This window comes from Solea senegalensis, linkage group LG11 (genome assembly GCF_019176455.1).
Source record: "Solea senegalensis isolate Sse05_10M linkage group LG11, IFAPA_SoseM_1, whole genome shotgun sequence".
NCBI lineage: Eukaryota > Metazoa > Chordata > Actinopteri > Pleuronectiformes > Soleidae > Solea > Solea senegalensis.
This window is the reverse complement of record NC_058031.1, coordinates 18,886,207-18,913,367: the sequence shown is the minus strand read 5'-3', so window position 1 is coordinate 18,913,367 and position 27,161 is coordinate 18,886,207. Positions and strand designations below refer to the sequence as shown.

General features: G+C 42.9%; 1 protein-coding gene across 4 annotated transcripts; it reads left to right on the top strand.

Moving 5' to 3' along the window:
• Positions 1–34: 34 nt before the first annotated feature.
• Positions 35–26,997, top strand: ldlrap1b (low density lipoprotein receptor adaptor protein 1b). Of its 4 annotated transcripts, none has more exons than XM_044038519.1 (10): positions 35–285; positions 14,079–14,221; positions 14,815–14,927; positions 16,524–16,638; positions 17,832–17,904; positions 20,520–20,615; positions 22,391–22,485; positions 23,429–23,463; positions 25,502–25,533; positions 26,606–26,717. In XM_044038519.1, the coding sequence occupies exons 1-10, from the start codon at positions 201–203 to the stop codon at positions 26,650–26,652; spliced, it is 834 nt and encodes a 277-aa protein (XP_043894454.1). In that variant the 5' UTR covers positions 35–200; the 3' UTR covers positions 26,653–26,717. The 4 variants fall into 4 exon arrangements, with proteins under 4 accessions (XP_043894454.1, XP_043894453.1, XP_043894452.1 ...); XM_044038518.1 differs by having other exon boundaries at positions 22,391–22,524; XM_044038517.1 differs by lacking the exon at positions 25,502–25,533 and having other exon boundaries at positions 36–285; positions 26,606–26,997.
• Positions 26,998–27,161: the final 164 nt, after the last annotated feature.

Genomic DNA, 27,161 nt, shown 5'->3' with positions numbered 1-27,161 from the left:
TCATTTACATACATGACACCGCCCAGGGGGGCGGACACGATCATGTACCGTCGCCTGAGAGCTAACCGTGAGCAGGGGAGGGAAAAGACGGCGAAACAAAGTTTGAAGCGGAGGCGGCGGCGGTTGTAGAACAGGCGGAGGTTTGGACGGAGACGAGCGGGCGCGTTACCGGGCTTTCTGCCCTACTTTTGGATTACGACATGGACGCTTTGAAATCCGCCGGCAGAGCGATTATACGGAGCCCGAGTATCGCCAAACAGTCGTGGGGTTCCGGCAGACATAAAAGTGAGTACTTGGCTGTTCGTGGCGCCTCAACTCAAGGCGTTAGCTGTTGCTAATCCAGCTAAACCAGGCTAACCTCGACTAGTAGCTAAAACGACTACCAGTGTGACTTTACAACTCATGAATGTGTGCGTGTGAGTTGGGGAGAGAAAGAGAGACACAGCGAGAGAGCGTCAGCCGCAGCTGCTGGGAACGACAAGCTGTCAGATGGGAGACGCACAGGTGCTTACAAAACAAACAAGTTCGACCCTTAAAGACGCTGCATTTGCTGTATTCAAAGTCGTAAATGTTTGATTGTGCAACAGAACTTGACGCTGAAAGTGACAGCAGCAGTAGCGGCGCGCGCGCGCAGCTGTAAACTGACTCCTGTTGAAGCGTTCACGAGCTCGCCTCAGATTTGTGCATCGTCTCCCTTCACTGAGACCAAACAAAGTTAGTGAGTGAGTGAGTGCTGTTGTTGTTGTTGTTGTCGTCTGCCACGTCACTCAGCCGCAGTGACTGACACGGCACAACATGACTCTGTCTCCCTGGCAAGCCTGTGCCATCCTAGCATGGAGTTGCTAGGATGCTAGTTGCTAGGAGATACACTACGTGAAACAATGAGAAAAAAAACAACAACAACGAGAGGCTGCTCGTGTTAGGAGTGGCTGCAGTTTACACCTTAAAGAGATTTCCAGGTTAAAGTAGTGCTTATGTAACACCAGGGCGTCAATTATGAGATTTTAAGCTGTTTCCTAATGATCCTCCATCTGCCCAGTGTGACCAATCACAGACAGACCGCATAGATGGATGTTGTTATTGTATGATGTAACATGAAATTCATTTTTCACTGCAATCCTTACTATGTAAACAACACACACTGGTGTGTGTTTACTTATAAAGTGGCCATTGAGGTCTTCTGCTGCTGTACTCCATCTGCTTCAAGGTTCATGTAATGAGTGCTTACTTGAGTTAATGTTGCCTTCAAATTCAATTTTTCTCTTTGGACCCTTCATTAGAGATAATCCCAGTAGATTTCTTTTAGTTATTCAACACTCCGACCAGCTCATGTTGCACAAACGACTGTGCCACATTCGAATTAACTTGCATCACCCCTTCTTCCTCATTCACATTCTCTTTTTGAGCTTGAGCAAGTCATCCAAAGCTACAGGTCGACATGATTTGACACATATGCATTAACCAGCAGACAAACAGGTGCACATAAGGAAGTGGTCGGTCGGTAGAGAGAGACAGAGAAAGAGAGCAGTCGGTGTGTATCGGACGTGTTTTGAGTTGCTTTTTATTTTTACTTGCACAAAGAGGGAACGTCCCATGCTCCCCTCTCCACCCACCGTGTTTTATTCTATACACAATAGAGCAGTTAGCAGTAAGATGTCACACGTGCCAGGCAGTGCAATCAATGCTTTGTATCGGAGCCATCCTCTCTGTGCGGGGGGTGGTGGTGGTGGTGGTGGGGGTTATTGTGGGGAAATGCACAATAAGCACAGCCCCTTCACATCTGAGCAGACGGGCGCCCCAGAGGGCTATGGACCAATCGATGGCTGATGTTGAACTTTGCCACAACTCAACATTCAGTCTGTGGCTGAATAGAATAGAATAGAAAGCACTGTACAACATAGATATTAATTGACAAATCCAATATTAGACACACCACACAGTAAGTGTGTTGAATGGAGGAACGGTACCCTTTTTAAAATGCATTATAGATTTTGGGAGAGAGGGCGAAAGTCTGTTTATTTCAATAATAATAATTATAGAAAACAAATCTTCACCAACATTTCTACTTTTGTCTGTGATTAACTATTTGCCAACCTCTGTTTTTTTCCCCCAGTCTGGTGCCAATTATAGGCTTAAATGTGAACTCCAGTCTCAAAAATAAGCAGTGACTTGTTTCATCTTGCTGTGTGTGTACGATTCTCCTGCAAGGTTTTTGTATTTGATGCATGGAGATATTGTAATTTGCTCCTCTGATGGCGTGTCTTTGGACTTGGCTTTTTATTTATAAGGGAAAAACCTCTCGCTATTGACAGGCCTATAATTTGAGGCTAAGTTTTGCTGCGTGTCTCCAGTAAGACTGTCTCTCCCGCCCATGGATTGGGCTTGGTCTCGTCAGAGCAAACCATTCACGTCTTAGGCATCCATCACATTCCTTTTCTCCCATTTGTCAGTGATTCATCACAAGGTTTTCAGTATTAAGTCTCTTTAGCATTCTTGACAAACACAACCCTGTTTTTGCAGTCTCGGTCCTCTGCACAAGCGTGAGCGTGTCAGCTGTGTCATTTCCTGCGTGGTTTTTAAACCGTGTATCTTGGCGAGTGTGCTGAGATGACAGAATGTTTCTGTGCACCGTCCCAAACTGTGTCTGAGAGTGGTAACAAGCGGCATGTAACATCAAGCCTCTTTTGAGGTCATGAAGGGCCTGTTTTTTCGTCTTTCTAAAGTATGTGGGTGGGTGCAGCGTCTGCACTGAACAGTGAAGTGAACACGGAAGGTTCCCTCCTACATTCCTTGACAGGGAGCTGTGTTGCGTTGGCTTTGTCAATATTGAAATAGCTGCATGTATTGTACAGTAAGTGCGTCTGATGACCCAGGCAGGTGGTAATTAAGGGAGTGCATGCCATATTTAAAGGTCCGGTGTGTGGGGTTGGTTATTGATTTTAAAGGATTTTACAGCAACCCCTGACTGCACATACACTACCTGTTTTTCTAGAAGTCATGTTATCTTTCAGAGGAGTTGTTCTCCTATAGCTACTGACTGAAAATACCAAACCAGAAGTCTAAAGGCCCCGTTATACTTCCGCACACAGCGAACTGAATGTCCGCCCCACTGATAGGTGGAACGTAAGCCCCACATTTTTGACCCACAAACCCTCTGACATCCGGACTCCCCTGCCCAACGGGCCTTTCAGCTGTGAACCAGACGTGTCCGAGGGAGCTGTAGCGTTGTTCTCTTCTTCTTTGGTAGGAATGCGTCCTATTCCCTGCGTTCAGCCTTGTACCGCCACCCGATGATGAAGTGGGATACTGCAGGACCCTGACGTGCAAGTAGGGTTGGGTAGCGTTCATAATTGAACCGATACGGTACCTTATTTCGGTACTTTTAAAATGTTTTTCAGTTGTAAGACAAAGTCTACACTCCAGTTTCAGGTTTTTTAAGTAGATTTAAGAACAGTAAATAAATAAACATAAATAAATGTTAGTTAGAAATAAATAAAGAACATTTAGGACCAGGTCAACAGGTCAACTTTTTGAAGTTGTGCTCATTTCGTCGTCCATGTTTCTAGCTTGACTAGCTTCAGGGGTGTTGCTAGTAGTAGGTTGGTACCCAACCCTACTCGCGAGTATACCAGGGTCCGCCATACTTGATCCAGGGCCTTAAGTCTGGGACGTATACTCACTTGTTCCTGCCACAAATAAGGTCCATACTGGGGCAAGGACAAGCAGTCCCAACTGAGTGTGTGCCCTGGACTGAACCTCTGAACCTCCGGCCCTGCTCTGTCCAGTCACTGCTGTGTCCCCTGCACAAAGTCAACCAAAACAAGGCCACCACCAGGCCAGTAATGGAGATTGCCTGCTGCAGGAGTCCTTTATTGAGTTGTAAAGTCCTTGCTGATTTATTGGCCTGTTAGATCTTCTGTGTTTTGTAAGCTGCTTCTTTGTGTGGACTCGGTGCATGGAGTTATGTGTGGGTGTGTTCGGGGTAGGACCGCGTAATCACGCTTTTGAATTTGTTTCTCTGCGAGGACAAATTTTAATCCTGTGGGGAAAGAGAGGTTTGACTTTCTCTTGCGTCGGCTGACACAGCAGGAAAAATATGACTCTCTAAATGCCATAATTGTTGTTTTTGTTTGCAAGTTAAACGGAGCTCAAAATGCCAGTCAACTTTTAATGAGTTGGTCAAGCAAAAGCCGATTTGCATATTTTATTCACTGTGTGTCATTGCATTTGTTTGTCTGTGATGGTTCATCAACTGCTACCAAATACATTTCATTTTTGCTTTGCTTCATCCCCAATTCTATGAAAACCAGTAGAGAATTATGAGCAGGCAGCACAGTGGCTCACCAGAGCGCCTTCCTGGTAAGAAAATGTGGATGTGATCTCCTTCAGCCATACGTCGGTGTGATACTTCACAGTCCTCGCAGGACAAAATGGTGACTAAATAAAAACCATCTGAGACTTGAACTGTGCCGGGGAAAAGCCCACAAATCCCACTTAAGTACATTGAGACAGCAGTCTTTGCCTGGAATCAGTTACTGTTGGTGTTTTCAAAGCAAGAGCAAGAAATTGGAGCTCTGAGGATTATTGGATGTCTTTTTGAGTGCAAGACTGGACGGCACTGAAACTTATAGGTTGATGTAGGAACCTGTCCTTTTCTGCTCCCACATTCTGGTGAGCGTGTAGTTCAGGAAAGACCTGCTCTGACAAAACCTGCATTTTCCTCCCTCAAGATATTTTCAGATATACCCAGAGGTATAGTTCATCAGTTCTTCAGGTGACACACCCTTCCCTGTAAATTCATCTTTCTTATTTATTAACATATCACCGGTCTGACTTTGTATCACTCGCAGCCATAAGTACAACTTTAATATGTCTCCGAGACAATCTCTGCATACTTATATGCAGAGATTAGACTTGCATACAATCTCAGACACATTGCACAAATCTGTGGGTTTGTGTGCCAAACACTGAACAAGAGGAATATTCATTAGTCCTCGGGGCATGATGTGAGTGACTCTAAGAGTCCAAGTGAACAAATGGTTCATTTGTTCTTCATTTGAAGCTGTTTGTTCTTAAACATTTGACCATAGACATCCTTACATGTCCTCTGTGTTTGTTGTGACACTAATAATTTAATCTGAAATGAAATGGTTATAATAATGATTATGGTTGCAGCTGATCATGAATTATTGGCACGGCATTATTGACACTGGTGCTGGTGTCCCTGTTTTGTTCTCATTATGTCTTTGTCTTCATTTAGATTGGTTCTGTCCCTGTGTTTTTGTGTTTTCTTGGCTTGGGTTAGGTTAAATTTAACCTCATACATGTTGGGAATAATGCTTATCGTTATTGTATTGGAATATAGATTAGTCAATGTTTTAATGGCGTTGTATGGTAATGCTCCATCATTTGCTTAAAATCTATTACATGCTGAATATTGAGTGAAAGCTTGACTTCGAGTTGAACTGAACCATTGATTACTCACCATAGCTCTACTATGTATGCATGTATAACTCCGCCCTTGGTTTACCAGTCAGAATGATGCCCCTTGCTTACATGAACACAGTCTTGTAGACGTCGTCATTCGTCCTCGTCTACTTTGAGTCCATTAAGAGGACGCAGCTGGTGCCTTTGTGTCGCAGTGACAATGCTGAAAATATATTTAAGGAAGTGTCTACAGAGTCTGCACTCTCATATGTCCCACGGAGTATAAATATAACAAATTTAGGTGTGAACATGCTTGGACTTGGTCGGACTAATCACAATTTCTATTTTCTAGTGTCATGTAAAGATACGGCCTGATTCTTGTTGTTGAGAGTACATTCTGGCCTCAGCTGGTCATCAGCTGTAATCCCTGACGAGCATGACCACTCATTTCTCTCCTCCTCTCCTCTCTTTCCTCCTTTTGAGTGGATTTAGCCAATGCTGGAAAAACACGTGTCTCAACATTAGGACTTAAACCCCGGCGATAAGACTTTATCCGCTGCAAATCTGCAAAATGGCTTAAGATATTCAAGAAAATCATTGTAAAAGGCAAAACTGGAGGAGCATGCTGGAGCACAAGGACACAGATTGGGGGCGGCTGAGCGTAAAGGATCACCACAGACCATTCATCTTGTTTATTTTATATTGTCTAACCCTTTAGTCGGCAGCTCTGTAGTTATCGTCTGTTATTATTTTCTTTCTGTTTGTCATCAGGGGAGACTTTGACCTGGGTCAGACTCAGACACACACACACGTGTGAAACATTTCCCGGATCCTTTTACACAGGAGCTGAAATTAAGAGGAGGAGCAGAGACACTGGATCAGTCACAGACAACAACGACACACTGTTATCATCATAATTCTCAGTTTCGGTCTTCTGCCATGATGCCTGTGTGTCTGTATTTAGGAATAAGTGATGGCGTTGCTCGTCTCTGACCTGCACTGTATTTAGATTTTTACTGACACATTTAAATGTTTGTTGAAGACGGGCTTTGTGCAGTGTCTCTGTAGACCCCCCCCCGGCATCTTCTCTCAACTGAGTCAGCAGTTTCTAAATTAGGCCAAGTATCCAGATTGGAATCGGCATTTGTTTTAAACGTAGCTGTGGTGCCACGTCCACGGCGATGGAAGAACAAAGAATGGTACGACAATAGCAAACGTCAAGGAAGTGCAAATACACAGAAATGCATAGAAAACAGAGTTTATTCAACCAATACTTACAAGTGCCAGGCTGGCATCTGTTTTTCACGGACCATTGTGGCCCCTTGCTTGGTCAGAAAGTTGTTTTGTCTTCTTCGACAATGGTTTTCTCGGCTTCTTTTTCACCGGCTCTGCCATGATGGACGTCTAAAATAACGCTACCGCTGCCTTGATCTTATACCTGGTACCTGGGTGTGTGTGCTGTAAAGCAATTTTTGTTTTTAGACTTTGCAGGATCTCCAGCCCTGATCTTGCAAGGTTGATTTTCTGCTAACAGGTGGTAGTGGGAGTGGAGAGAGCCCCCAATCTCCCCGCAATAAGCATTTAATCATCACAGTGGCTGTTAAATCAGGGTAAAAAGTTTAAAGCAGTGGCTACAGGTGCCTGTGTGCGCTCACTGCGAGGTAGCCAGGGTCAAGTGGGTACTCACAGAAAGGCTTGCCTCATAAAATGCATGTCAGCTTTAGTGTTTGCTAAATTCAGAATGTGTCTTCACTGATTCACCTTGCTCTTAGACAGCATTTTCCAAGAAGGGAAACTAACATTTGTGCCACTTTATAAACTGCTTACTCTCCATTAGAACGTTCAGCTTGTGACCTCTCTTTGAAAGTGTTTGTTTGGAAAGAAATACGAACTCCAAGCAGTAGACAAGCATCTGGCAATGTTTCCGAACCCACCCTGACCCTGAGGAGAAACCACTCCATCTTTAAGAAACATACTGTATGTACCCTTGGATTAATTCTTTTTTTGTGTGTGGAGACAAATTCCTACAGCAGCAGGACAATGGCCCCAAACACAAGTCTAAGCTTTATAAAAAATCACTCTGTCATGGCTTTCCTCCTGTCACCTGACCCCAAACCCTCTTAACTTTTGTTTTGGAGCCCTTGTTGACTGAGAAGACCAGGAACTCTATAAAAAAAAAGCTCTCTGGACAGAGAGATAACAAACTTGTGGTTTCCACATCAGCTCAGGGGCTACAGTTTCATGTAGAAACATTATGATATCTTTGGAATCAGTGTTTTTGAGTTTTTCCACACAGCGTGCTCACAGGCAAACCTGACACCTGACACCAAACACAGTGATTCTGAATAAGAGAAGGACTCTTGTGTATGAAACCTACAAACTTCATCCATCCTAGCCCAGGGTGATTCCAACTAATTCAAGAAGGGAGACTTCCAATGTTCTTCAGGATGGGCTGGTGTAGATCCAGCCAGACCAAAAACACAGAGCGATTTACTGGGGTCCAGAGGGCTCCCATAAAAACACTGGGACACAACTCTCTGTCTCTCAGTGCTTTAAAAGCCTGACAAAGGGAGGAACTGTCGATGCAGCAGGCTGGACTTGTGGAGCCTGCTGGATCTGTGGAGTGGTGGCAGCAGGGCTTTGTCTGTTGACCTGGAAATCTTTATTTGTATTTGTATGTTGGGCCACGTTGCTGCCAGCCCCCCCCCTTCCAAAAAAGAATCATTCACAACAAACTGGACTAAATATCTAACTGCGGTGCCTCACATAATCTGGTATCACTTGTAGAATGAAAGGATGTGATACTTGGTGACTGACTCAACCTTGTCACCTGTACATTCTTATCGTTTTGGTTGGTAAATGAGTCACTGACTGCAAAAGGGATTTGGTATTTTCATCTTTAATTAATCTTGGCTGTCATATATTGCATTTGCAGAAGCATTGTCATCTATTTTCAAACAGAGAGACCATAAATGTTGGCTATATTTTTAAGGAAGTTCTAGATAGATGGTAGAGATAGCTATCTCTTGGCTTTTGACTGTAACCCCACTTCCTTTTTCATTTTCTTTTTAATCAGCTTGTTCTTCATTTCTGACATGTCATTTACCCGTCTTTACTCCTCTGTCTGTGTGTCGCCTGTCCTTCCTAAAGCAGAGGCAGAGCCACACAGAGGAGATTCCTGTCACTGACTGTTGACAAGGATAGTCCTAATGATCCTCTCTGTCTCAGAATTGCCTGCTTCACTTCCTTTGTGTTGGACTTTGACCAAAAATATCCACCAGCCCTCCTAATGCTCTCCTGCTGAAAGCCTCAGCTCTCAGATCCCTGTGATTATAATTCCAGAGACCTCTGAGCTGTCTTTCCTCCCCGGATCTCTTGTTGCATCAAACGGGCCTAACTGCCTCTGTAGTATTAGCTTCATTAAAACTTCATGAGAAGTCCCAGCTTGTGCATATGATCAGATCTTAAAGAAGAAGAAGCTCTTTTGTGTTTTTATCTTCTTCTTCTATACGCAGATTGGCTTTAAACTGAGAGCTGGGATTCCCGTCTCCAGGTTCATTGAACTCCACACTCAAAATAACTCCTTCCTGAAATCTGCAAATACAGGAAACTATTGGGAGTCCACGGTGAAGATGGCTCAATACCACATTTTTGTGTCCGATACACGACCAATGCAATGTTTTTACCTCTTATAAACAACTTGGCTCTGAATAAGATATTATATTATGTCATATTAAGGCTTTTATCGATTGTATCGTGGTTCATATTTAATTTTTTCAGACATACATACTGTCAGATACTGAGTATCGCAGCAGTTCATCCATAGTACACAGTTTAGCCTGCAGTAACTTATTAATATTGATATCACTTTGCATGTTGGAGAAAATTAGGCACAGCAGATGTGGAAAAGTGTGTATGATTGGGGAATGAGTTATAATTAATGTGCAGAGTAATGACTTTGAAATGGTTCTGAATCTAAAAAGTGTGGAGTAATGCAGATTCAGGAACTTGAGATGTCTGCTGATCGTATCTTTGACGTCCTCATGCTGTGTGAAATGTCAGCAGCAAGAATGAGTTATCTGAAAGCCGACAGCCCGTGATCTGTTATTTCACCCACTTAAAGTGAACATTTTATTGTCTGATGTTCCTGTTCTTTTAAATCTATCTGCACTCCGTTAACAGTACACCATTGAGATTCTATAGGTCTGCAGTTTAGATGAGGTGAGCTGCACAGTTTCATCGTCTCCCGGCTTTAGTCTTAGCGGTGTAGTGTTGAGACATGTCTGAAACAGGAGGAGAACAAGGAGACGGGAGCGTGGACTTCACACAGGCTTCACTCAGTGGCTGCCAAGGGAGTTTTTGTCAAAGGTCACGAGTTTACATACTGCTACATGACTTCACAAGAAATGACATGTGAAATGTCTAATTATTAACAGTCAAAACTGTCCCGTCAAACTTTTACCAGAAGCGTTGACTTCATCAGAGTACATTTTTATGAACGTTTCAGTCTTCTTCTCTGTAAATTAAAGAGATAATCCCACAGATACATTGGTATCACCAATAAAATAAAAACAGATGTATCTAAACCTGTTCTCCTTGGGATGATGATGATGATGATGATGACGACGACGGTGTGTGGCTGGTCTTCTTCTCTGCAGCTGACCATGGTCCTTCAATGTTGGAGCAGGTCATTTTCAATTCGGCTGATTTTCTGTAATGGGTTGTGGAGTTCAGAGAAATCAGGAACCGGAACAGAATTAAATGGATAAAACAACAACAACAACAACAGACCCCTGTCACCCAGCAAGCATCAGCTCTCCATGGCTCTCTCGCTGTATTTACAGTCGCTGACCGGCCGGCGCTGCAGCGGAGCCCAGAAGCCTTTGAAGTTGAGTCAGTTTAGCTGCTGTGGAGGCGACTGGTGCTCGGTCGGGTTGTGTTAATGCAAATGCAGCCAAGATGAAAATGGATTATTATTTCATACAAAGCAGCGCTCTGGGTTTATGCACCAACTGGCCTAAAAATAGCTCGGGTTCACGAGTTGTTCATTTAAACAGCCGTCGTGTCAGGGTTGTTTCTTTGATCTGTCGAGCTGCTCCACTGTAGTTTTTTATTATTAGAACAATAATATTCTGAAGGGATCTATTTATCGCATTTGAGCAGGATAGATGTAAGATTTATCATCATCTGCATAGTGTTCTTTTACATTGTTTTTTAATATTGAATTAATATTTATTGTTTCTGTCAGGTGACCTTGAGTGTCATGAAAGGTGCTTTTAAATATAATCTTATCATTGTTATAGTATACTGTATATGGTCTTACTTGCACTTAATTAACGAGTGTGGAGTATTTTGAACAATTTCGGGAAAATATTTATCACAGATATTGTGATTTAATTTGCGATATGCACAGCTTCAGTTCCAAACAGTGTCATAGATTTAAAAACTGATTGGGCGTTACCATCAAAATATATACAACGAGAAGTCAACCATTAATCGTTTTCAAATTTTGAAAACGATTGTAATATGTTATCAAAAATCATGTAGTTCACATGCTTGCATTAGAGAAAACACAAGTAGATGTTCAGCCCTTTCTACTTCTGTATAATCACATCGAATGCATGAATGAAGAATGAGAATCTGAAATAAAATGACATATAAAAAAAATATAACAGAAAAGGTTTGAAAAATACACCATGCACTGAATGTATTACGATTTTTAAACTGCCGTACAAACTTTGGGATTTGCAAATTGCGTAGTTTGAAATTAGACAAATTTGTGATTTTGATCTGAAAACGATCAGCTGTTCATCATCATCATCGTCCTGAACACTGACTGTTGAAATTCAGCAGCACAGTCCTGCAGCCAGCAATGCAAACACTGAACACTTCTCAAGGTTCACTGCTGCTTATACAAATAAGAGCAGCAGCACTAAAGGTCATTGTCCCCATTGTAACGGTGTAACCGCGCCAAGTGGCTCCACCTCGTAACGCGCGTGCATCGTCCACCTGGAGCACTCGCTAACTTGATTTAGGTGGAGAACGGCAGCGGTGTGTGATTCCTCTCTGCAGATTATGTTACAGTCAGGGAGCCATTAATCCAGGCACTAATGCAGCCGCAGAGGGAGGTGGAGGCGGCGGCCCGATCTGCTCACGATACAAAGAAGTGCGAGACCTTGACCTCGGAGTGGGTCTTCGCTCTTAAGACTCGCCCATTACTTAAGTACGGGTTTGGGTAGCGCTGAATTTAGACCATTAAAAACCATTCTCCATAACCACATAACCACTCCCAGCTGGGCTGGTTTGACTGAAGAGGGAGAGAAATGCAGTGGGTTAACCTCGGCTGCTTTCTTCAAAGGCTTTAGTTTCCTTCAGTGATATGGTTTCTCAGACCCAGTGATGCTGTTTATTTCACTTACAGGGCAGATGACTGGTGTTATGAAGTTGTCTGTTACAAGACTGCATGTTAAAAGTCACTAATTCTGCTTTTGACTTCTTTTAGCTGCTTTAAAGAAAATTATTTATCATGCAATGTATGCCTCTTATATGCTAATGTCATCATCACTCAAATGCAATTGTCCTTTCATCGTGCCGTGATGGAGCTTGTTAATTCAAATCTGTCCAAAAACCATTTGGTGCCGAAGAAAAAATTGAAGCTCACGATCTATAATAGATGCAGAGAATCTGAGGTTTGTGTGAGCGGTGTCATTTCAGTGAATCACCAAATCATTCTGTCAGTTAATCAACTCTTCTTTTTTTCTTTGATTGATTTCTTAAGCTCTTTAAATGTCTTGTTTTGTCTGACTAAAGGTCCCAAACTAAAATATATCACAGAAAAAAAACTAGCAAATTGCTAAATAAAGTTTAAGATTTGAAACTCTAAATAGCTGCTGGACAAAAATAATTACTCAACTAATCGATTACTGAATAGATCGTCATCTATTTTGATAATCAATTAATCTGTTTGAAGCTTTTTTTCATGATTAAAACAAGATTTCTGAAATAAATGTGAATATTTTCTAGTTTCTTTGATTTTTCAGCTTCTTAAATGTGAATATTTTCTAGTTTCTTTGATTTTTCAGCTTCTTAAATGTGAATATTTTCTAGTTGTTGATTTTTCAGCTTCTTAAATGTGAATAATTTCTAGTTTCTGTGATTTTACAGCTTCTTAAATGTGAATATTTTCTAGTTTTGTTGATTTTTCAGCTTCTTAAATGTGAATATTTTCTAGTTTCTGTGATTTTTCAGCTTCTTAAATGTGAATATTTTTTAGTTTCTTTGATTTTTCAGCTTCTTAAATGTGAATATTTTCTAGTTTCTGTGATTTCGTGAATGGTTAGATGCAGCTCTGAAAATCATGGTGACGGTGGATTCTGTTGAGATCAAACTGAAGATGCCAGGTGACGAGATGACTATGTCGAGAAGGGAGAGGGAGTTATTGTGGGTTGTGTTTTCTGCTGGACCTCTTAGAGGACACAGATGGCCTGCACTCACACTATCACACCACATCATGGCAAGTCCATAAACCTCTTACTAACAACAAGGAGATGTTAGCATTTTTTATTGCAGCAGCAAATGGCTGAATACTGAAGAAGTTGTTTGTGAGATATTGTTTCCATGGTTCTAGCAACAGGTTCCTTTTTATGAGCTAAAGTGTGGTCACTTTGAAAGCTGCTGAACATCGAGATCTGGTTCAGAGTGTCAGCACATTTGGAACTTCGGGTTCATTGATTTGGTGTCGTGTGGAAAGAAGGTCAGGTCGTTGTTCCGTCTCTGTGTCCTCAGTCCTAACTCTCTCTCTCTCTCTCTTCACACGGACATAACTTGAAGAAAACAAAAACAGAAAGTATGTGTCATTGCCTCAGAGGTTGCCAGAGATTTGACAGGATTGTAAGTGAATTCTGGAATGAATCAAGTGTGAGTAGTGTTATCATTTTTCCACGTTTCCATAAATATTGATTTGTATGGCGTTGATGTGTTAGAGAGGAGTACAGTGAGTGCAGACTGACATACTTATGGGATTGACATGGGAAAACTTTGACAACTACAGCAGCTGAATGTACTGAATAAATCCATAGAAAAGTAACTTTAAAAATTACACTATAAAACTATAAAAAGTAATATGAAACTAACCCTTAACTAAGTATAATACAGAAATGAACACATTGCCTTGCTCATCTCCTACAAGACCGTATCAGCATCAGTCATAATTGTCTTTTTTTATTATTATATCATATTTTCATATAAAATAATGATGCTTTATGTTTCTTAATGTCTTTCTTATGGGTTGAAATTTATTTTCATGGCTTAGAAGAGTCTTTGAGACGTTTGAGAGATGACCGCGCATTTATTTAGCTTTCAGGAAATACTTTTCTGTGACTTTACACTGGTTTAATCATGCATGTCACATTAGGCAGGACTTCTAGATTTAGATCTTAACTGGCAGTAGATTTATGCAGTTATTATGTTCTATAAAAGCACTTGACTGCAAGGAGATTTAGCAAAAAAGCATGTGCTCATTAGACACAGCTGTCGGAACAAAGCAAGTTCTAAAACAGAGAAGTTGTTGTTTGCTACTGACACATGTGACAGTGTGTGTGTGTGATATTTGTGAGCAGAGGTGTCACCCGTGCATGTCTCTCCTCTCGCAGAGCTTCCAGAGAACTGGACGGACACGAGGGAGACGCTGCAGGAGGGCATGGTGTTCCAGCTCAAGTATCTGGGAGTCACCATGGTGGAGCAGCCCAAGGGAGAGGAGATGTCAGCGGCGGCCGTCAAGAGGATCGTGACCACGGTGCGAGATACCACACACACACACACACACACACACACGGGTCCCCCAAATCATCTCATCACAACCATGCTCGGAAAGTCTCAGAAGATAAATCACAAAAACAAGTTCCATTTCTCCCCATAATCGACTCGATTGCTTTAATGACCTGTAGAGGAGGATGCAGTTAGTTTGCTCCCTGTGTGGCTCAGCCAGCTTTGTCATGGCAGAGAAGGCTTAATGTTATTGGACGTGGCAGCTCCGTGATGGATAATGAGGTGTAAGCAGCGGCGGAATGGGAGACTCGATGGAGGCCCAGACTCTGATTGAGCCTAATCTGTGGTCTGTCCTTCTAAAAACAGTGTTGTGCTGCTCAGTGGGAGGTTGTTTTTAGAACTGGTGGGCCTGATGTTTTGTCTAAGTAGAAAAAAAGTAGGTAATTGCACATTTCCTGACAGATATTGTGACAGCACTTTGATTTGCAGGGTTCTAGTGAAGAGTCTCAGGGTCACTGTTGCTGTGTTTAAGATTTAAAACACGTTGAAGAATGAGAACTTGAAGATTAGAATAGTTTCAACATGATGTAATGTGTTTCCCTCTCTCACTCTATCTTCAAGGCCAAAGCGAGTGGAAAGAAACTCCAGAAAGTCACGTTAACGGTCTCTCCGCGAGGAATCATCCTATACGACAGTGCCTCCAAACAGCTGATAGAAAACATCTCCATATACAGGTCAGTCCTCCTCAGGCTCTTTACACGACTCACACACACACACACACAGTCTGCGGCTCAGCGTCCGTCGTGAATCACCCTGACACTCTCTATCCTCTTACCTTAACTGTAATCTAATCTGTAAACCGTTTAAAGTTGTGATGACGGTCTGGAAACGTCCTCAAAATGATGAACTATGTTGTTTAATATGTGTTAATTTCCAGCTGATGGATTGAGTCACTCCACAATCTCTTAGTGGCTGTTTGATAGATTTGTATCACTGATGAAACACGGATCGTGTTTTCGCTGAAATCCTTTAACTGCGCTCGCTGCTGCCTGAACCGTTGACCCCGTGGGTCAAAGCAGCAGTCCAAACTACTTCCCGTTCACTTCCTTTTTTGTTTTCAGAAACGCCGACACACGCGCCGGCCTCCTTCGCCTCGCTGTCGTGCTCTCAAAAACGCAGCCTCTTCTTTTATGATAACTGACTCCACCATGTGGGGAATAAAAAGTGCATTTAACAGACGGGGAATTAAAGACGGTTACCTCAGAAGCAGCTTGGTTGTACGTCACGCTCCTCTGAAGACGTCTGATGGGAAGACGGATGACCAATAAAAGAAATGGATTTGTCTGGACTCCTCTAAATCTTAGTTTTGCTGCATAGGCAACAGGTGGGAAACTCAATCTCAAAACTCCCACTTTTATTTGTCTGTCCCAAACTTTATTCTAAAAACTATATTTATTATTTCACTAGAGCTGAAACAATGAATCATTATTAATCGACAACTATTAAACGATTAAAACAAGATTTCCGATTGTTAAAGCTTCTGAAATGTGAGTATTTTCTTCATTTCTTTGCTCTGGATAACAAAGAAATCATTAAAAGTGATTCGTTTTAGTTTGTGGAAAACAAGACATTTGAGAACATCATCTTTTCCAGATCAGCATTTTTAAAGGTTTTGTTGATATTTTATGGAGAAAAAAATCGACCGATTGATCGATTATGAAAATAATCGTTTGTTGCAGCTCTAATTTTCACGACTTATTAATTAACGACAGTGAAGTAGGAGCACATGCTCTCAAGAGAAGAAGGACAGATGGGAGCTTTTTTTTTATAGCCGTCCTCCATCATTTTATCTCTCGCTCTCCGACTGTCTAGTGAGCCCATTACTTTGATATCATGGTAATGATGACACGCTGATCAAATAGTAGCGGAAAAGCCATTTGAGAAGCATTACAGCTTAATTGAAAACCCCATCTCTGCACCTGAGACTCGTACCTCACAAACACGCAGCGCGGCGTAATCTCACATCGGCAGGTGACCTTCAACATCAACACAAGACGGGAGCTGTGCGACTCTTTCCATGTAACTCACGTTGTTGAGTTGTGCACCTGCACTGAGCTGTGGTGTGTGTGTGTGTGTGTTATCACGTGTGTGAGCAGCATGAGCACGAGAGCAGCTGGCTGTGAGAGAACTCCCCTGTCATAGATGTTAGACAAATACAGTTTAAATGGAGCTTAAAGGCTTAGTGCCGATGATGTTGCACGTTTGTCCCGCTTCATCTGTGAGGACTGTTTTATTAAAGTGTGTGTGTGTGTGTGTGTTTTCTCTTTCAGAATATCATACTGCACGGCAGACAAGATGCACGACAAAGTGTTTGCCTACATCGTCCAGAGCCAACACAACGAGACTCTCGAGTGTCATGCCTTCTTGTGCACAAAGAGAAAAATGGTGAGTAAAAGCAGCGTCAGACACTTGACTGTGTCCTTGAGTTTGCTGTTTATCAGGGAAACACACTCCCTGCTCTCTGTAAGAGTACACACAGCACAAGGGCTTGAAACTACAGTACCTGGATCTTTTATGGAACAATAATAATAATAATAATTCCATTTTTGCCAGACGCAAAGATTGTAAACACTCTCTTATCTGCTTTGAAATCAAAGTGGCTGGTTAGCTGAGCATAAGCACCGGAGTCAGTATCTGACAGTTATTATTCTTTTGTATCGATACAAAGCAAGAACAATATAATTATTGACATGTAATAGCACATATTTAAATGCTATTATAAGTCCATCATAAAGACAATGATGAGGCTTCTTCAGGTTTTACTGACGAGCCTTTCACTCTGCCGCCCAGCCCTGAACGCTGGTGTCAGACTTTCTTGACTTTCTGCAGTCTCTAGTCATCACTGTGAGGTTGCCAGGCAACTAGCCTGCTTCCAGCCAATAAATGATCCCATACAGGACCCCCATAAAACAATTACTGGCTTTTTTTTCCCTTGCTTTTTGTACAATTTGGCGAAAAACAACATGTTTAGTAATAAGTACCAGACGTAGATGTAGTGCCGTCTCCCCATTGTTTCTGGTCTTTATTTTGAGTTATTTGGCCACAGCTTATAGTTTTATAGTTAACACAACCACACACACACACACACACACATATATATATATATACGCTACACATGTAGGCTGCAGATTTGTGATGCAGGTGTGGCCTCCAGCTTCAGTGTGTTATGCTTCACAAGAACTCAGAACAACTGCACTGCTGCTTGCAAGTGTTTTAGAGAGAGAGCAGTGGTGAGAACATGAAGGGTGTGGAGGCCGTCATCCCTCTCCTCATCACATTCCCTCCATCCCTGGAGGTTTGAAGAACGAGTGAACCACTCCCTCCTCTTCCTTCCCCTCACTAATTTAGTTCTGGTCAAAAGGCCACGTATCCTCCCAGTTACATAAACAACTCTTCGTGGAGCCCGTGGGTCTCTCTTCCTCTTCTTCAAAATGTCCGAAGGAGCTCCTTCTAGTGTTAATGGTCACTTCCTGTTTGTGTTACGGGTCATAGGTCTCTGACTTCCTGGCGACGAGTGTGATTCACTGTCCTTTTATTCTGCGTCTGACGCCGTTTCTCTCCCCGTTTCCCTTCACCAGGCTCAGGCGGTAACCCTCACAGTGGCTCAGGCTTTCAGAGTGGCGTTTGAGTTCTGGCAAGCCGCCAAGGAAGGTAGGCATGGTCGCCCCTGACGACCACAGTGTGACGGATGAATGAAAACATTCCCTCCCATCCCTCTCCTCCCCCACTGTTGTTATTCTCTACCTCTTCCTGAACGTGACGTTTCTCAGAAAATGTGTAAAACGGGAATTATCTTCTGACTTCCTGGTTTTGACCTTGACACCTGTTCCGAGGGTCATGGGAACACGTTCGTCCCTGTTGTCCTACACACACACACACACACACACACACACCCTCCCTCCCAGCTCCTCAGACATGAGCTTCTGCCTCATTATGACCAGGTTTTTGGTCTCTATGAGGATTCCTGTTCTCTGACAACATCAGTGTTTATGACAGAACGGGTCATAAATACAACACACACACACACACACACACACACACACACGCCTCGCATGTGTCTCGTGTGTCTTATAGAAACCTGTGTTAGTCGAGCGCTGCCTCTTTATTACACAGAACTCCGTCATGGTTTAAAATCTCATTATCGACTTGGAGAGACGATGTCAAGGAAATGAGGTTATGTCGGGACAGAGGTGGAGTGACTGGAGTCTTACGTGTGTGTGTGTGTGTGTGTGTGACAGCAGGGATTTTCTCTCTCTGTGTTTTTAATGTTCCTGCATTTTCTTGTCATATTTTTCTTTGTAATGTCCGACGTGAATATGGACCTGTTACCCCTAATAGTGTGCTGGTGCCTTCCTGTCTCCTCACTGATGGCGTCTCACACACGGCTCAACAGAACACGCGTGTAATTTACTGCATGTATGACTTCGGTGTAAATGAGCAGTTCTTGCCACGTAATCATGTCTCCCACCAGCTTTACACACACACACACACGTTGCCTTGTAGATGCTCTTTGAATTTTTTGATTATCCATTGTCGCTGCTTGTCTTGTTTTGCACCTGGCAGCCCCAACACACACACACAACCTCTCATCCTCCCCCTTATTCCAGCACTTGCAGGAGGAGAGCAGAGGGCGGGGGATGGGAGGGTATAGGGAGCGAGAGGGCAGGAGGGGGATGAAAGGCGGGGGCAGAGTAGGATGGAGGACGGGCTCTAAAGAGAGAAAAGAAAATGAATGTGTACATGATGTTGTGTCAGTGTCAGCGTGTCATCGATTCTTTCGCCTGTGGATTCTACCGCTGCTTTTAACCTGTATGTACACACAGTCCATTTGGAGGTGGCCACAGGCTCCTGTCTCACACCTCCACTCGTTTCTCTCTGACACCAACACTCACCAGTCTTCTGCTTTCTTTGGGTTCAGTGCGGTGTCGTCGATGTACTCGCGGTGATTTATATGAGGATTTGTTTTCCAAAAGGAAGTAGTGGCTGTTCTTCCGTGGCAAGAAATGTGTTTTGAGTCTGTTTCATTCGTTACAAGACCCTGGAGGATCAGGACAGGAAGATGTTGTATGCACTCGCTGCATCTGTCTGTGCACCACCCACCAAGCATGCCTGACCCACATTCCTCCATACTTAACAGCTCCCTCCATAAATCTTTGTTCACAGTGAATTCACCGCCAACACACTACAGCGGGCTTTGAACTTGCACGTCTTGAAGTTTTGCTCCATGTTTAGCGCGAGCTAAGACTCCAGGACCGAACTTTCCTGTGGGAATAAACACTGGCATCACTAAGCGACCTGGACTCAGGGGAATGGGGTGTTTTTCTTTTGTTGCTGTTTTTGGTTTTTGTGTTTCACCTCTAGTACATCTACCATTTTTATTAAATCAAATCACGTCCTCGCTGTCATATTGTGTATAATCTGTCATATTGACAAAAATAGACATTTTGATTTGCAGTCATTGAGCTCAACATCTCAGCCCACGAGGGGATTATTAGGCGAATATTATGTTATGTATGCACCTTGTTTACTTTTTAAACACCAGTACTGTGAATATTTGATTGATTTGAAGACTTGAAAAGCCACAGTAGGGCAACAATAATGAGTCACTTATTAATCGATGACTAAATTGATAATTGATGAATCTGCTTTAATGTGTGTTTTCTTTTTTGTAATTTAAATGATCTTGCTGATTTTTCAGCTGCTTAAATGTGAATATTATCTGGATATAATCCAGTAAAAGTGGATTATTTTTGGTTTGTGGCCAAAACGAGACATTTGTGAGCATCAAATTATCATAAGTAATTATGAAAATAACAGTTATTTGCAGCCCTAGTTGACCGACAGAAGTTATTATAACATCTTACTCCTTCTGTAGAGTAGTAGAGAGGAATAAGCGACATAGAAGAATGACTCTCAAGTGTAGATTCACGTTGAGCGCGAGGGAAACTCTGAACTTGACAAACATACGAGCCATGAAACGACTCCACTGCACAGAGCGAGCGGAGATGCACTCACTGCTGTGTAAAGTATGAACTGTGAAGCACAAACAGGGCCCGCTCAGTTTCAGCTGAGTAATGGCCCTAACCTCGTTTGCCACTTACTGCCGCTAATTTGTTTACACACACGATTTGCTCGGTTAGTTCAGACAACCAAACGGTTTATTTCATCGCTGCACTGTGAGGGCGTTCACTTCTGAATCGCACTCTCTCCTGCTTGTCGTCACTCACTGTTCTTCCCTTCTTCATTTTGTCTTCCTGCCTCCTCAGAGAAAGAGAAGCGAGTGAAGTCGGGTTCAGACGGCGAAGGAGCCAGCAACTCTCAGTCGGAGAGCTCGGCCAGCCTGGGCAGCTTGAAGGGAGGGGGTGAGTCCTCGCACACTCTCTGTCATCATCCCTCCGTCTCCCTCTTTTTCTCTCACCCACCCTCGCTGTCACTGCAGCCGTAGCCTCGGGGAATGGGAAAGTATTCACTGGTTAAAGGTTGGCCCGTATTGGGCAGCAGGTGGCATTTCCAGGTGATGATGTCTGATGATGACAGTAATGATGGTGACGTCTTTGTCCGCTTGCTGTGTTTCGTGATCTCGTTAAAAACAAATCTCGCTCTCGCGGTCCGTGTGACATTTTACGGTAATGAAGAACTGTCATTTTCTGTCTGACTCTGTTTGTGTCGAGGCCATGAACACAGCAGCACTGACCTAATTGCTCCGTCAGATTTTCTAAAGATTCCCCCGGGTTCATGCCTTCAGAACATGTTAGTGATCTGCAGCCAGAGATAAAATGAGATCATGAGCATCTTATTGCCAGTGGCTTAATGGATGTGCACTTATTCCTCACGATGCTTTCATCTTCTCTGTGTTCACGCCCGGTGCCTCTTTTCCTGCCGCACTTTAAGTGCCAGCGGCCACTGTCGGTTTCCCCTGATTCTTTTTGTACTGTTGCTTTCACTTTTTTTGGGAGAGCTGAACTGAACTTCCTCCTCAGCGTGCGCTAGAAAGGGGATCTGTGAATCTGTTCTTTGGGCTCATGACCTTGGATGTGGCATTTTATGACCGACACGGGTTTTTGTCTCATCTAAGTCTGAACTGGAAACAGATTCTGGTCTCAGGGTGGCTCTGGGCCAACGTTATCCCACTCCCTGTTGGGTCATTAGATTTCTGTCCAGCAGAGTAACACACAGTACTGTACCACAGAGTCAGGCATGATTCAGCTTTATTACAGAGACGTGATACTTTCAACCATCTCCCCGTGCCACTCCTCTCACTGTGGTTACAGAATATTGGTCTTGATTTTTTTAGATTTGTCCAGCAGCTCTAGCCTCCTCTATCCTCGGTCTATTCACAGGGTTTTTGAAACTGGAATTTCAGATGTCAACTGCAACCAGGCACCTTTTAGTTGATACTAGCTGTCAGCTGTCATCTATTTCCTCTAAATGGAATTGGGTTCTGTGGTATTTCACAGAACCCAAAGAGAAGTCTTTGTGTTGCCTATTTTGCAAAACACAAAACATTTACTGTCATAAATTTGCCACATTTGAGAAGTGGGAAACAGCTCGTCAATTCAGTTTTTCCTCCACATCAGTTATGTACGAGCTGAATGTGCCCAGAATCCCACGTCCACCCTAAAACAAACACAAGCTGTTAACTCCCACAATATTATTGCCTTCTTCATAACAGCAGAATACTCTAAATGCCGTTGAGCCTTGTGTTGACAAAGAGGACAGACTGAAGGGAACTGAGGGACAGACATTGAGGTGAAGGTAGGACAAGGATCATCAGGTCTCAGTGTTGGAGTGTGTGTGTACTGCACAGATCGTTGTGTTTGCGTAACTGTTCTCTGTGGATAACGTTCACATTACATTAGCATCACCAGAAACTGAGTGTCGACACATATTATTGCCACACTTTTGTCATTAGGCAAGGCCATTACAAACCAATCTGGCTTCAGATCAGCAGAAGTCACGGGGGTTAGTTCAGTCCACACATGGCTGCATTAATGAGACACATTAGACAAAAGTGGACCTTAACGACGAGCATGGCATTATCCTCGCAGGTTTTATTGTAAGAACCATCAGGACTCGAGTGTGATGGGCGTTTTGTCTGAGTTTCTGCTTCTAACTCGTCTGCGTTTCGTGTTTACAGAGGTGGCCACTGCAAAGCTTCTGGACTTGACCGAGGGAGCCAACGTGGCACAGGTCCACTTGGACACAAAGCAGGCGGAGTCTGATCCTTTTATGGTGCATAACCACACAACAGAGAACAACAATACTGTATGGGTAAGACAGAAGTCAGTGGGTTTCAGCTGTTTAGGCTTGATAAGACGGGAAGAGGAGGACGCCGTGCAGGAAGCACTGATTCATTGGTGAAAGTGCCCCCAGTTGATTTTTGCAGCTGTGGAATTAGACAATAGCCTATTATCGTATGGTCACATAGCTGCAGAGGGTGTGGGGCAGCGAGTAGCTCACATGAACCTACTGAGACTTATGTAGTGTAGAGAAAAGTGGCATTATATACTTTTCTGAATAGTGTACCAACACTCTAGACATCTGTATTTATACTGAAGGTAGTGGACAATTCTAATTCCGCATTATCGGCTTCACAGAACGTTGACTGGATTTATTTTGTACCCGAACAGGCAACAACATGTCTGGCGTACACACACGTGACTCTCCCACACACACAGCATGAGCAGCGCGAATACTGTAACAATCCAATCCAACTTTATTTATAAAGCAACAACAGCTGAAACAAAGTACTGTACGTCAGAGATCAATAAAAACAAAACAGAAGTAGAAACGTGTGACCTAATACACCTGAGAACAAACAATAAAATACTGTGGAAAATGTCAAAACACTACGAGTGAGACAGTGAGTTGTCTGTGGAGTCATTGAAAGTCACAAATCCTCGGATCTACATCGTCCATGCTGCTCACTACTGCTCCATGGGATCAATTCCTGCCTCTCTCTCGTTTTTAATGCTGTGTTTTATTGCTTTTATAGTTTCTATTGAAACCTTGAATGGATGTAGTTTTGGCTGATATAAGTACACTACTCGACGATGTATAGCATCAGCCTCACTGTTTGTAGATATTTGAGTGCAGAAATGTATTATATTATTATTATTATGTATTATATCGTTATTGTCTCATGTGACTAACGTGTGTTTGTTCTCTGCGGCAGGAGCTGGAGGACGGTCTGGACGAGGCTTTTTCAAGGTAAGAACGTTTTTCTTTTCTTTTTACTTTAACAACAGCCGTACATGTGGGCTGCTCTGGAAATAGCCACCTGCGGTTTGGGGGGCGGCTCTCATAATAAACAGCGCCTCTCCTGCTGCGTGGCTCGCCCCGGTGTGCTCCCACAGGCGGGAGACAGGGCCGACACCCTCCCTGCGTCACGCTGCTGTTGTAGGCCTGGTTTACTGCCCTGTCAGGCCCACACGCTGATTCTGTGCGAGCTCGGGAAAGCCTGTGATTACCGACGGGAGCTGCCGAGGGACAAATAGCTTGGTATTCTTACCACAAAACCACAGGAAAGTAACTGGGTTTGTTCTATAGTTTCACTGGAGAAATAAATCACAGTCTCATCGTGTTCATGTTGACGGGAAGGTCCACCGTTGAATTCGACAACAAACTAATCTTAATGGAGTTTCCATTTAATACTTATCAGCGCCACACAGAGGAGCTAGTGGGTGCTCTTTGTACTGGGATTCTCTAAAATCCCAGAATATATTCTATAATTGAATTCCTCCCTTTTGATTATAGAGGATTCATCTCCTGCTCTGCTAATATGATGGCAGCTTTTTCTTATTCTCTCACTTCTGTTTGGTGAAGGCGAAGATTTGGGCCATTTTAGCTCGGTTATATTTATGTGTGTGCACACTGTGATTACACCGTAATGCTGTTAATATCCAGTTCTCTGACTAATGACATGAGCAGCGCTGCGGCCACGTTAAGATGTCTGGAAATGAAGGAGTTCAGGGAGCCGGGCGGGGGGGGGGGATTTCAGGATTCTGTGAATGAGAATAGAACAGAATGAAACCTGATCGTTGATCCAGGTGTGGCTCAAATACGATGTAAGCATGAGAGTTGGAATACGCAGCTGGGAAACATGAAGGTAACACGTTATCACTGCTACAGTACTGTATATACACATGGACGTTTTAAGTTGCAGTCCTCTATTGCCCTCCTGTGGACTTCTGAGGGATTACCACAACACTGCAGCCCTGAGTTAATCTCACACACTCTCATCTGCAATCTCATACATAGACAGAGAGGAAGTGAGAGGAAGTGAGAGGAAGTGAGCCGGGAAGTTATGTGTTGTTCATGTTTTGTTTATATTAACGTCATTCAGAAATCTCACAGCTTTGAGGTTCAGAGGTTCAGACTCATGTACTTGGGTAGCTGCTTTTTTTAAAGCTAAAAATGCTGATAAAATTTAAAACGTTTTTGTTAAGCCCCCTCTGAAAGGCCGTACGATCTGTTTAATTTAAAGCGGTGTTTCTCAAACTTAACCCATAAAAAACACTCGATTCACGGACCGCCTGACTCAAAATAGGCCAACCTCAACAGTTCAAAAATTACAACCTCCTAAAATGAACTTGATTTGATATTGAAAGGAAGACATTATGTCGCAGACACTTTGAGAAACACACACATTTTACATTTTAAAACCTATCTTACTTGCTTTGTGTGTATGTTTTGGTGATTTGTTTATAATGCAATGTACATTTTCATGTACATTTTCATGCAGCCACCTGCTGCCACCTGCTGGCTGATGTGAAAGTTTGGCAGAGATTAAGGGCTGCATCACACTGTAATGAAAATGTACATTGCAATGGACAATAAACAAATCACCAAAAACATACACACAAATCCTGACTGAAGTGCAATAAATGCAGATTGTACCTTGTGCTAGTTTTAGCTGGCCACAGATCATTACCTCCCAATCTGGCAACCTAGCACACGTTATAGGAAACTCCACCTGCAATATGATTTAAATGAATGTTTTTAGATTTTTTATTTATTTATTTCAAATATCCAGGCAGTAAGGTCTGTTTTTCGTTGTGTTGGAATGAAAATAATGCATATTCTGTCCATTGTTTTAGTAGCAAACCCAGAGGAGAAAGACATTAAAACAGTTTTTAAATGAATTGCACTACAGTGCTTTTTCCTGTCACTTTTTCTGAGGGCTGCAGTTGAGCGACGAGTGTAAATGTTGCCTGACGATAATATAATGTCTCCTTTACATCCTCAGCCGCAGTCTGGATAGCTTTGAATCGTACTCAGGTAACGACGTGGATGTAGTGACGTTCACCTCATTCTCTCACCGTCCACCCATTATTCAGCTTTGATGTCACTGTCCAAACAGATGATGTGTATACATATATATATATATATATATGTAGATATATAATTAAGACACGTGTCGTTTCACATGTTCATTTGTGGCCATACTCCACTAACATGCTGTAGCTCAGAAGCTCTGTTTGATTTAAATGGCGGGAAACCCCCGTCTCCTCCTCCTCCCCCTCCTCCACGGTCATTTCACAGTTTGATTGAATTCGTCCTCAAGTGTCCATACGACCATCTCAGATGTTTTGTGTGTCTTTGCTTCTATTTGTACTGAAAGGTGTGACATGAGTGTGTTTGTGTGTCGGCGTCATTCATTGTCAAGGAAGGGAAATTTCTTTGTGGTTTTGCTTCTTTTCGTTTTCATTCAAAATTCAGGAAGTTCACACAAAAAAGAAAATCCACTCATTTAACTCGGGTGATTGCTACTACAGTTATTGTTGTTTTAGCCGTACAGGAAACACTATTGAAGATTTCAGACACTAAGAGTTACACACAAATACACTGTTATATAATCACTTTAACTTTATTGTCACAATGTATCATTTTAAATGACAATTTAAAAAAAAAAATGAAAGCAAATCTGCTTTTCTATCACATCTGGAGTCAGATATCGTAATAACATAATGAAGCATCAATGGATGGATCTGTCTGTCAACGGCTGAGTTTAAAATCTCTGGGGATTATCCGGTGTAACAGAGTCTGGCTTAGAGGGGTTTATTCTGGCCTAGGCTAATTTATACTCCATAGGCCATAATATACCTGAGGTATAATCTAGCATAGGCTGCTTTAACCCCTGGTATATTCTGGACTGGGGGTATATTATGGTCTGTCACACCTGGCCATAAAGAATACATTATAAATCCGTAGCTGCGCGTCATACAGAATCTGACCGAGGGCCGTGACTGGCTTGGTATTTCACGTTCATGTTCCATACATTGTGTACACACTCTGTACCAAACCATTACACTGTACGTAAACGTTATTCTGTCTCTCCTCCTCCTCACAGACTCGCTGAGTCTCGCACTAACCCCCAGGTCCTGGACATTGGGGTGAACCCTCAGGACTTCAACGCTGAAGAGTGCCTGTCCCCGGGCAAATGGGACCAAGAGGACACAGACTTTGCCGCTCAGAAAGATTCTTTCGGGTGCTAACGTGACGCCAAGACGAGGAGGAAGTGTGGCAGAAGAGGACATAACGAGACATTTCTGACGTCCGGGAGGTTTCCCACCCTCCGTCTAGTGGCTGTGTGATGCTACTGCATCCACACGAGCAGAGAGGAACATGAGCGAGGCTGCTCATAGAACAGGCCAAAGCAATACAAACCAATATCTCCCTTCTTTTCTAGAGGGGGGGGGGGAACCAGGCAGTTATTTAATGTTTTAACAGTCCAATGTGTTACTTCCTTTTTCTGTGTCTGTTTTCACTGTGCTGCAGTGTGTGTGTGTGTTATGTAAATGGTCAAAGTATGTGCAGATGAGTGTGAGGTCAAGGTCAACAAGGGTCAACGGTCATTATTTTCACCCAGAGGTGGAGAAATGTAAGTTTATACGAGCAAGTTACTA